At 39.7% G+C, this 12536-nt stretch overlaps 1 protein-coding gene across 5 annotated transcripts in view; it reads right to left on the bottom strand.

Annotated features, from left to right (window-relative positions):
* The window catches only part of robo2 (roundabout, axon guidance receptor, homolog 2 (Drosophila)), a 305161-nt gene that overhangs the window by 59117 nt on the left and 233508 nt on the right, over positions 1-12536 (bottom strand). For all 5 annotated transcript variants that reach the window (XM_087795574.1, XM_087795578.1, XM_087795577.1 and 2 more), the window contains exons 3-5: positions 3872-4029; positions 3596-3716; positions 2672-2810 (exon numbers count right to left, since the gene is read on the bottom strand). In XM_087795574.1, coding sequence (XP_087651700.1) covers positions 2672-2810; positions 3596-3716; positions 3872-4029 — 418 coding nt within the window. The remainder of the gene's footprint in view (positions 1-2671; positions 2811-3595; positions 3717-3871; positions 4030-12536) is intronic.

Below are 12536 nucleotides of genomic sequence, written 5' to 3'. Positions count from 1 at the left end.
TGAAACGCATGAGAGACTAAAAGAAAAGATTAAAAAAACCCTGCTCAGTGTTTCACCACACGTACTGAAAAGGTTTCTCCACGGGAAGACATTTTTCCTACACCAGATGAATAATTCTGATCATTTCGGCTTCAAATTAGGCTCCATTTATTTCTCCGGAGGAGGTTTGGTCATTTTAATTTTCAAGCTCACCCTGGAAATGTGCTTTTTTTTTCTTCTCCCTCGCTCTGTAAAAGTAAAACCCTCACCCCTCTGTTTTTGATCAGCTTCTATAATTTGGGTTCCATCATGAAAAGCACTGTGACTTACATACTTTAATTAGCTCTTTGGAGTTTCTTGATTGAACTGAAGGACAAATAAATGGATTTTGCTCAGCAGACGGGAACTCGACTCACTTCAGTGGACGTAAAGAAAGAAAGAAAGGAAAACGAAGCAGACTTATAATACATGAGCGCCTTGCTTTTAAAGGTGAATGTTACATTTAGATGGCAGCAGCTAATCTCACCTAACAGGTCACGTGATCAGCAGATGGATGAGAAAAGCAATTAAACCACAACAGTCAGTTTATTTTGACACTATCGGGAAGCTCAGATTTTGTCATTGCTCAAAATGTTTATTAATTTCTCATCGGATATCTCCGGCTAGGTTTTTATGAGGTGCAGGTACAGACCTGAACATTATCAGGTGTGTACTCATCCACACACTGATCCACACATGACTCCTACATTACTGCCTGGCACTTCTGGAATCAGCGGATCAAGCGTCTCAGGTGATTTGATTGTTACTTATTAACCTGCAAAATAAGTCTGACTCAATGATTTAAAGAGAATCTTTGTCTCGGTGCAACATGAGTCACTCAAACTGTTGCCAGGGTTTAACTACTTAATCAGCATCAACATACAAATTGTTCCTCTGCTATTAAAACATACTAGAAAACAAAGAATCCCTGTGTTTCAAAGATCTTCTCTAGTCACACCTACTTTTTACATGAAGCAGAACTTTTTAACTACTGTCCATAAAACTAGTTTTGATATCGTAAATAAATCATTTTTATGCAATACTTAATACACACTCAGGAGGTGACACTTTTAGAAGTGTTTTCATAAAAAGAGTGACATTTTTGCCGTTTTCTACGTACTAAAATTTTGGCTCCGACTCTTAGCAATTTTATTTGCTATTCATATGATTCACATGCAGAGGACTAATATATAAATATATGTAGATTGATATTCTTTTAATGGATGTCTCCACGCGTTGTCCAAAAAAGCCTGTATATGTTCTGCTGGTACATTAGGCAGTAGAAACAAATGTAAGAATTGTTTATGATTATAAAATTGATTCATTTTCCATCATTCTACTGATCAAGAGTCATTTTAAGGTTCACTTGAGAGTTTTAAAGATCTGAGCTGCACGAGTTGAAAGTTAGCACGCCAGAACAGACCACTTATCCACCTCTGATATAAATCTTAATGAGTTTACAAAATAAATTAATTTCTCGAGCCAACTTCCTGCCCTGAGACTTCACTGACAGACTTTTATGTGTTTGTTTTGGCGCAGCAAACATGCCCGACTGCCCAGTGAACCGAGTCCTTATCAGGCGCAAACAAACACCCACGCTGAGCTCCGCCGCGAGCCTTGAGAGATGTCGGGTTCAGTGAGTGTGTGTTTTTTACGAGGCGATCCGAGCAGTTTGTGACCGACCCACCGGCGCTGGTATCTTTGAAGTCCAGTCCTGAGAGTGACACCGCTGAAGTCCAGGACCAGACCATGTCACTACATCATCAAATGGCTTTTACGAGAAGTCAAGGCCTCATTAAATAACAGGCTTTTCTTCTGACATCGGCTTCTGTCTCGCGCATGGAGAAGCAAGACAGAGATTCAAACTGAACATCTCCACCTGCACATATCCAGACACAGAAGGGTCATGTCTGTCCTTCACTGTCTCGTCCTCTCTATTTAGAAACATGTCAGACCTTTCTTTTGTCAGTCGCCCCACAAATACCCGTCATTCACTTTTGATTGTCTGCTTTAGAATCTATTTGTCTTTCATGCAGGTTCGGGCTTGACATCAGACAGTATCTGCTGCTGTTTGAAAGCCAGAGAGACCATTTTGTAAGACTGAGAAGAAAACTTGCTTATGAATGAAAGATAATTGAAAGATCCTTAAAATTGTTCATGGCCAAAATGTTTGCCTTCCTTTAAATACCAAATACAGAATATTGATTGTTTTTTAATCAAATTAGTAATCCATGTCAATCATAATTTATAATATTATTCTTGATTGCTTCAGGTTTTATATTCAAATACTGTAGCAAGGAGGTTTACAACATATTTACAAAACAAAACTTCATTAACTTGAAATAAAAGAAAGGAAACTAAAAATATATCAATTATCAATTCAAAATATAAACATATTTTCAAAATCATATACAGAAAGAGATAATTATTATATTATAACATTTTATTTTGGAGGGGGGATTTCTGTGAAGGGATGTTGAAAGAATGAAAAACAGTGGTTTGTGTATTTCCAGATATCCAGGAGTTCCCAAAATGGCTACTAAAATGATGTCTCTTCAAAGAAGGTAACAAAGAAAAAATGTAGTTTTCTGACTTTACCTTCCTAGCTTTAAATCATGGTGACCCTATGGATAGAGAGTTTGGCTTTGCTTACCTTCCACGAGGAACATCCACGTCATCCTTCCTCCAGCGCACGTTGGGTTGAGGGTCTCCTTGTACCTGACATCGGAACTCCACTGACTCGTCTTCGAGAATCACCTGGTTGATCGGCCTTCGGATGAAAGTCGGTCGCTCTGGTGGGGGAAAAAAACCTTACTTATGTTTCTACTATATTGCATAGTTACTTCCATTTCTTGAGAGCCCAAATACGTGTTACACTTTTTTTTAATATGGTAGACGGTTTCTAACTGTATATCTTCGTAGCCCTTCCAAAAGTGTCACTTGTCTAGAGATCTAGGAAACAAGTTGTAAGATAGTGAGGCTATGAGCAAATTCTAATAGGAAGTACTGTTTAAAAAATGTCTAAAAGCAACAGTGGACTCATTCATAAAGTCTTACACTTCTGGCACAAATTGGCTTATTTCACAACAAGTAACCAGACTCATATATAACATATAAAATGTTGTTGCTACATGGTTGACTTTCGTTATTAGATCTTACACAGCGTTTGCCTCTCAAGCTGTACCACACATTTTGATTGGCTGTATTAAATAAAATGTATAAATCTAACAATACATGTGAAGTGTTTTAATAAATTGAGAAACATTAACTTTCCAATTAATCTTTTCTTTCAGCCACCCAAGGCATTACTTCTTTTCTTATGTCAGAAAGGTGTGAGGCCCCACTAAACTCATTACAAGTTCCATGTTCGCTTGGCGATACGGAAACGAAGGTTTAATTATCCCACCTATTCATTACATCTCACCCTGCGACGCCGTGACAGCTTAATGACTACATTTCTAAAGTAAATGTGTAGCTTTACTAAAGTAGAAGCTAATTATTTTCAACTTTCTGCATGATGAATATCCCTACAAGTATCCACGCTGCCTTTTTTTCCCCTCACGGTTCAGTTTCTCACCGAAGACGGTGACTTGTGCCGTCTCGCTGTCTCTTTCCCCGACCATGTTGGTGCCCACACAGATGTACATGCCGGCGTCGCTCTTCCTCGTGTTGGAGATCATTAGCTTGCCTCCTCGGAACTGTGGAGCAGATTGTTGGAAATAATCATCACATATAAATGTAAAGTCAGTATGTGCTCGGCCAGTTTTATTATTCCAAGGAGCTAAAAATATCACAGACGGAGCAGTCACTGTCAGGAGCTGCAGTTATTTTAACGGATGGTAATAGTGCTCACAGTGATTCTGTCATCCTTGTCCTCGATTCGAACTTTGTCCTTCTTCCAGTAGATGGTGGGTTCAGGGTGGCCTCTGGGGGGAACACACTCCAGGATTGCCGGCTCACCTGCTGCCACCACCACGTCTGTAGGGTTTTGTCGGAAGTCATCTCGCAGCACTGGAGGAGCAAAGACACAGAGATGTTATTGCACGTGCTGACATTGACGCAGGTACGCATCGAGTCAGGTTGAGTTGTAGCGTTCTGTTTTCATGGCAATAGAATTGTAGAGCATTTATTTCTCCAAAACAAATCACATTTTCATTGTCTGGATGTGTTTTTGACTTCTTAACAGCAGCTACACAATATTACTCAACTTAAAGTGAAACTTGAACTGCTTTATGCATTCTTACTCTTGTTCTAACTCAATAAACACGTTGTCTCTCTGTCTAACTCCTTCTCAATGAATTGCTACAGCCTGGTGGGTTCAATCGTAATTCAATTAATGGTTTGAATTGTACTAACAAGCTTAAACTCTTGATGCATCTGTAAGAGAATATGTACTAGGTTTTTTTGGCAGTCTAATCCAGAAGCTGCAACACAAGTTATATGATCGCAAAGCCTCCATTTTCTTCTTTTAGATTGAGTTTTAATTTTCTAAACATGATCAATCTTTGAGGAGCTAATTTGCAATACACATAATAAATATAAGTATCTGCAGAGACAAGATGATTCATGAATGCTAAAAGATTAACAACATTTAACTTTGTGCGTAAGACAACTCTATCATTACCACAAATTGTGAGTAACAGAATTAAATATTTGTAGTTAAATATTCACAGAGAACAAACAAATAAATTAGGACATTTCCACCCGTTTTGCTTATTATTTTTAAATTTTAGTCAAGCCACCTTCAACCCTTCAGTGCATGGTCTACTGTTGGGATTCACTGGGGTGTGTGTTCAGTCGATACACGTAAAGAATAAACATATGCACTGTCGGATGTTGGATTGGGATGCACAGCTTCGTCTGACTGAGCAAGCACAAGAGAAAGCTAATTGGAGGTAATGAAGGTCCCAGTGGAGGCAGCAGAACAAACAGTGACAGAATGCCCTCCAGCTCCTTGTCGTTCACATATGAGAGCTCAGCCACACTGTTTTGCCATGCTGGCATGTACGGAAACACACATGAACCCACACTTGATGCTACACTTAAATAAGCAGTGGGTGGTCCGGGGTACACCATCTAGTTCATCAGGTGTCTGGAGGAACAGACAGCTGTACAAAAAGAAAACAGCGTTTAAATATGCTAGTAAAAGATCAAGATGTTTGAGTCTTGATGTCTAGAAACAGGTAAAGTCCAATTTAGATATGGACAGATAACAAAAAAAATCATATTATTCTTACAATTGTAAGAAAGTAAATCTAAAGGTGACATTTGTAATTATCTGTTAATTATACGTATATATATCCAATAATCTGAGCTGGGTGTAGATCATGTCTTAGTAACTATCCAGTAATGGTTGATTTGTCACAGTTGATTGAATTGTTAAATCAAAAAGCTGGAACAGTACACTGTGTATGTGCATCTATAGTGTCAATATAAGCTTAACTCTCAGCTGACCAACACACAAAACATGTTGAAAGTGGGCTTAAGGTTACAAAGTGGAGGTCAACACGGCGGTTTTCCCTGCTGTGCCTTCTCAAACAGATCCGCTCGCCACTCGACCTGCACCAAATCTAATCCTGGGATTTGCACGTTAGCGGTTCTAATTCGTCCAGCCGTGCAGCAGGAGCGAGAGAGAAGCCTCTGGTGGATATAAAAAGACGAACTGATGTTTAGATGATGGAGGATGTTTGAAGATGCTTCAGAAGGGTTAAATAAAGGGCAAGCGTTGGTGCTTATGTAAATTTCATGTGGCGCCAGGGACGATGAGAGGAAGGGTTGGGGATTATAAGAGGGGATAACTGTTCCTGGGCCACTCTCATCTCCTCGCGCCACTCTTCTCAACCTCTCCACCAATGGCTGCCCAGATATTGTCTGGTTTTTTAATTATTTATTTCGACCAAGGAGAATGAGAGGATGAAAAGATGAAACCAATTACAGGGACTTTTGTGTGACATGAATTTAAATGCACCTCGGAGCATCAACAGGGTGCAGGACGCTACAAGAGACACGGTCATTAGCCGGCAAAAGAGTCAAAGACCCCCTTGGCCGGGATGAGAATGACCACCACCACGAACACACCCTATGAATTTTGCATAATAAAGAGAAGTCCTGCTGTTTAAAACCACGGCTGCATTCACAGCCGTACACAGCTTTTTGTCTTTGAGCTCAAATTGGATTTAATTGCTCCCTTTTCTGTTTGTTGTGGATAGCACCCACGGGATTTTATGAATAGAGGACAAAAGATAGATGATAAAAGCATTTTGTCTGGCATCGTATGAGAAGCACTCAAAACATTGCAACCATAACAAAATGATAACTTGTTATTAAACACTGGACACATACAGAAAGTACACCCGTGAAGCTACAGTAGCGCCGCCATAATAATTAGACAACCGTCCTAAATATGTCACCATCAATTGACACAATTAGCAAATAGCGTTCTTGTTACGTTAAATCTTACAGTGCAGGACCATAAATATATTTAGACAAAGTAACCAAAGCAATTTAGATTCCAAAATGAAAGACAAGTGGAAGAAGTGGATGCTAAAATATGTACCTATTGTCTATTATAATACAAGCTAAATACACATTTAGCGTCATAGCCACTTAGCTTTCCTGTGCTTAGCAAATCATTAGCAACGTCACAACATTGTACTACTAAGCTAAAGATACACTTAGCAGGACTTAACTGACATATGCACCTAAGATTCACGCTAATATTCCTCCTAATGCATAGAAAAAAACACAACTATGCAAATGTTTGTGTCAAACTATATTGTGTCCTACCATATTTAGGCTAACCCTGACTACAGCTAAGGCTACAGCACCCAAACTTCTATAGAAAGAGTATTTGTAAACATATATCTGTAAATATGACCTGAACTCCCGTCATGTGTGAGCCCTGCCAATGTGGAATTTTTTGTTACTTTAGCCTGCAGTTTGTTATTAACGTGAAGAAAATATGTATTTATTTATTAGCTATAGTATGTGTTTCTAGTCATACATGCTATAGATCAAGCTGTTAAGACTGACTTTGCAAAACCTAAACTTTAACTTCCAAAATAAATAACCCAAAAACCTTTAGGAAAAAGGCGGCACCTCTCAAATCTCGGTTCCTGTTGAGATCCATTGGGCCGCTAACTGCCCTTTTTTGTGATTAATATTTATATATTTTTTTCAACATCAAAACCCCACTGTGGCTGCACATCTGTCTGCAGCGCTGGAGGCTACAAAGCTAACCCATATCAGATATAGAAAATCGTTTATTTCCTCAATATCAGTGGAGTGTGCTGATTTGAATGAAATATAGCAGACGGGGGGGCATACACGGCAAATTCGCAGCAGTTTCTGTTGGCCCAGTGTCAACACCTTGAACTTACAGAGGGAGGGAGTCAGGCTGCGACTTGTGCTGTGAAATAGCTGAGGGGGATTAGAGGTCTTTGCCAAAACAAAAAAAAAGACAAAACAGACACAGATGTATTTACTTTGAGACAGATCGTTCGTCTTTGATAGCAGCTCCAAACAAAGAACAATTAGGGACTGCATGAGCTAAATGGAATTTTAACTCACCTGATCTTCAACAGATTAGTCTTTTTGCTGTGGTGTTGCTACACAGCTCTGCTGATTCCTTCTTAAGAACTGCATTAAAGCTACATGTTTCATCATTTCACTTGTTCTCTAATTTGTCTATTGTTAAGTTTTGGCACTAAGTGTTAAGCATCAGCGTACTGCAATCCAACATACCCAGCTATTGCTACTTGGCATCTAAGCTAGCTGGATGATTAAGTGAAGGGAATCGTTCTTCACCCAAAAAAAAGTTGTCATAATGTTTGTGGATCTATTGTGATCCATAAGAATGCAAACTCTCAAACATTTTTGATGCCTTACAAATGACCCTAATCGGGCAAAGTGGAGGATCTAGTCTGAGTCTCTGATGCCTCAGTTTCTGACCCAATAGATTTTGACATATTGGTTGGAAATGGTTTGGACATCCTTTAAAAGACATTGAAACACTACTGGTTATCGATTTGCTCCGGTAAGCTGTTAAAACTAATTTAGGCTCAGGCCTATTATATTTTGAAGAATTAACTGCAAAAACAACTAAATCCATCAGCAATATAACACATATAACAAATCCAAAACTTAATTAAGAAAATAAATTTGGATTAAAAAACGAGATACTCTTGACTTAATAACTACTCGTGATTTTTTCACTGAAAAAAGTATACCTTGGCTCAAAGAAAGTGAATAAAAACCCTGGTCTAGGGTGCAATGGTTTGCTCTTGTTGGAGGACAGCCTCAATGAATGTTCAATTGTTGCAGCATCAACTGAAGTGGAGTTTGGTAGCATCCCACAAATGCACATAATGATGAGTATTCCCCGTCTTTTGTTCACTCAAAGCCACATTTTCTCACATCAGCCTGACAATAACCAACATAGCAATGTATTCTTAAAAAGCTGCAGGGCTCTGTATCTAATACCGCAAATGTGTGTGTTTGTGTATGTATGTCGGGGTTGTTATTACTTTTTTACTCCACATTAGCTGCAGAAAAAAGACCCTTCTCGCTTTCATTGATATTCTCCAGGGTCAGAAGGCTAAGAAACAGAAAGAGAGATTACAACAGCAAGTAAGCCCCGGGCTATACCCAGCACCCGGCCCACCACCTTCTACCCACACACTGATTAGAAAATAAACCATTCATGCACACACACACACACACACACAAACGGGCTGGAAGAGCAGTGGAGAGGTAGCTGCGAGCTATAATATAATTTCATTCGAGTGCTTTTTGTGCTTCATCCGGCATAGTGCTATTACAATACAACCATTTTCAATTCAGCCCTCCGAGACGATATATGTGTCACTTGACAAACATACAATATCCACTCCATGTCCTGTCATTGATGTTTTGTATTACTGCCGAGGCCATGAGAGGGTTAAAGCCGGACCATATAATTCTGTACTGACAGTTGAGATGTGCCCCATTTGTCTAGACGGAGCCTCCTTGTCTCCCACTGGCCAGAGCTGACCTCTCATCCTCATCCAGAAGCAGAAATTACCCCCTCAGCAGGGAGGCTGGTAGCAGGTTCGCTCATATATCCCCCTTGCAAATAGGTTGCAGGTCACACCCGAGAAACAGCTGCAAAAAATATGTCCGCCTGGCAGTGCCCACGGCTCTGCTTCCTCGGAGAAATGAGTCGAGACTCTCATCATTAGCACGGCTCATCGCTATCTCTCTGTCTGTCTTGCTCGTCCCTTGCGCCGTCGGGGTCATTCGCTTCCTTCCGTCTTCTTGGTTCATCACGCCGTCCCAAGCGTGGACCCTCTCCGCCCCTCATCCCTTTTCAGCTGCTTGTCAGCAATCTGTCGGTCCTGACTGCAGATGAGTTTCCGCAGATGAAGCCGTACGCATCCGATCGCTCTCTCGGTGGACCGTGACCACGGCTGATATCATCTGCAGTGCCGGTCTCCCTATCTGGGATTCCAGAGCTCAGGGATTGTAAATAACACTGTCACTTCTCCAGATAAGATGCGAGAAATATGAAAAAGAGCGGAGGTAAAGATAGGTAATATGACGGAGAGCGATACTGTCGATAGGTGCAGTTAAATAGATCCTCAGAGGCGAGGAAATAGCTTTTGTTGTCCCTAAGACTACAGCTTCTTCAGACATGTCATAGCCCTCCGATGACTTGACATAACGTTTGATAAATCGTTCGCTTTTCTTAGCTGAATGAGTTTTTAAAAGAACATTGATGTCAGCAAGGATTGCAACTTGATACATCGGTTCCTATCCAAGGTCGGGTCATGGGGGAGCACAGAGGCCCAAACTTTCCTCTCCCCAGAAACCTTCTCCAGCTACTGTATTTTGTGAGAACACAGAAACGCTGACCTTTCCTCGGTTTTGTCTCGAAATTAGGTACCAAGATCAACATAGGTTTAAGGTACTGACTTAAAGTCTAGACTTAGGGTAGTCCCCACAAATTGCACTGTACATGTCATCAAATAAAGAGGCAACCAACCAAACTTAAAATCTTGTTTTACACCTCTGCGTGAGACACTCCGAGGTTATTATTACATTATATTACCTTTTACTTTGAGTTACAATAAGAATAAAATGAAAACATTTTTTTAACCCTTGTTTTATATCTGGGTCACCACTGCATATGTATTTCTGGAAGCCAGGGAGGCCATTCACCTTGAAACTGAGAAAACACAAGGGATACCACAAACATATTTGTTTCCTGGCCTTTGGGACATTGACCCAAGGGTGCACAAATCCTAATAATCTGAAAAACAATTATATTATATAGTTATATCAAAATAAGGAAACAAAAGTTAAATGTTTCACTACACATCAAATTATTTACTTTAGTAAAATCCAAACAAACATGTATAATTTATATTGAGCCACAAGTTTGTATATTTCAGACACAAATATTAAAGATTAAAGTATGTCGTATCTGGAATTTAAATTGAGCCACAATACAAGGTTTAATCGCAGCTGAAAAGGTAAGACGATCAAAGAAAGCCGCGATAAACGGAGTGAATTCCATCACACTCAGCCTCACGCTGTGATTCAGGCTTTGATTGCTTTGATAAACAAATATTCTTATTTAAACACCAGCTCTTTTCGGAGCTCATTCATCAAACATCCTCCTTAATTTGGCCTAACATGCCCTCGGGCTGCCCATTAGAGGCACAAAACCAGATCGGCAATTCCGCTCACCAATCCGAGGGCCCCCAAAAAAATATTCATGGCTCTGCTCCTGAGAAACAATATAATTAACTCTTAATGAACATTTTCCTTTACAGCGCTCAACAATACTCACACACACACACACAATTCAATTTGGCCTAATCCATGTTTTATGGTAATATATAGCTCATTAAAATGTTAGTTAAAAACTCATTAGAATTCACTTGAAGAAGTAATGGCTTCATTACAGTAATACGCTGAAAAGCAAAGAAAAAGACGAGGAAGGACGACGAAGAAGAGAGCAGAGAGCGACAGCTTTCTAATCACTTAATTGTCTATAAAGTGGAATACATTTGCATAATAGCCACGTATGTATTCCAACTTCCTCTCTCGCAGGACTGTCATTAACCAATGCCACAATCAAAATCATATTTAACTCCAGAATCATCTTCGTGCCCTTGTTGTCTCGGCCCTGAATGTGTTTCAGAGGGTTTTGACGATTCTTTGTGTCGGCTCTGATAACACTTCGGCCCAGAACGAACACTCCTCCGCCAGGAGGGGGAGCGACACATGAAGGAAAGGGAAGAAAAAAAAAAAAAGAGAATGTGGATTGATTTCCTGCCAATCCTGGCAGAGGTAGTCAGGCGTGGTGGCGGAGCAGGTGGGTCCTGGACCGGGACAGACGGAGAAGAAGCAGCAAAGAAAGTTCTGCACTCGGGCAAATAAGTGACATCAATGTCGGACCTCGAATCAAACGTCAGCGACTGCTGAGTGGAACAAAATGTGAAATTCTGAAGCCTCCAGAAAAACAAAGAAAGAAAGAAAAGAAGCTCTGCTGGTAGTTATCAAGATTAACGATCTGTGAAACAATTTGAGCAGAGACACTATTTCGCTTTCATACCTAAGAGGTAAATTGTAAGTGTTGTCTGGAGAGATGTTGGTTTGAATCAGTTGACATCATATCAAGGAACAATTTTAATAAAGACATTTAAAGGATATAAACATGATGAAGCTAGGTCAGCCAGTAAGTTTAATGAACCATTAGGTTCAGCTGGTTGATGACATTAATACTAATAAAAATGATGTACTAATTATTCATTATTTATTTATATGTAATTTTACGGTAATGTCTCTCAATTAAATTAAATTAATTGTATTTTTTTCATTAATACCTTTGGATTGTCAACTTCCAATTTTCTGATTCTGATTCTAAAGGGAAGCAAAGAAGAACAATCAAATCTATAATGAAACATTTAGCTCAACTAAAAACAATTAAAAAGAGAACACCAGATGTTGCAACACCAATAAAAGAGTAAATCCTGATGCCAATAGCATGACTCAATAACTAAGAGACTACAGAGGACTTTACATAAATTTACATTTCAAGCGGGAAAGGCATAAAAGAACGGCTGGTTGAGGAATAAATATGACATTTTAAATGACATTTAAACTGTTTAAGTGTAATAATGTTTCACTAATACTGCATATTTAATCTTTTCTTCACATTATGCAGAAGAGTGTGTTCCTTCCACATCTCTCCCTCCCACCAGCAGCGACTGATTTATTGCATTAAAAACCCACATGAGTGTTTTCTATAATGAAGTTTATTGCGGCGTCTCCAGCTGTGACACAATGTCCACATGTCCACTCTCCTATCTGAACATTTATGCATGATGAAACAGGCTTCCCGTACCAGCTCCTGCATCATTACTGCTCCGGGTCTGATAAAAACGGACCCCTGCAGCCTTGTTTTGTAGTCCATTTTACGCATCTTCGTATGATCTCTCAACCCCCCCCGACTCTGCACTACTCCCTGACTT

The sequence above is a fragment of the Callionymus lyra genome, chromosome 7, assembly GCF_982586985.1.
Source record: "Callionymus lyra chromosome 7, fCalLyr1.hap1.1, whole genome shotgun sequence".
Taxonomy (NCBI): Eukaryota; Metazoa; Chordata; class Actinopteri; order Syngnathiformes; family Callionymidae; genus Callionymus; species Callionymus lyra.
Note: the sequence above shows the minus strand (reverse complement) of the source record. Positions and strands in the feature narration are given on the sequence as shown.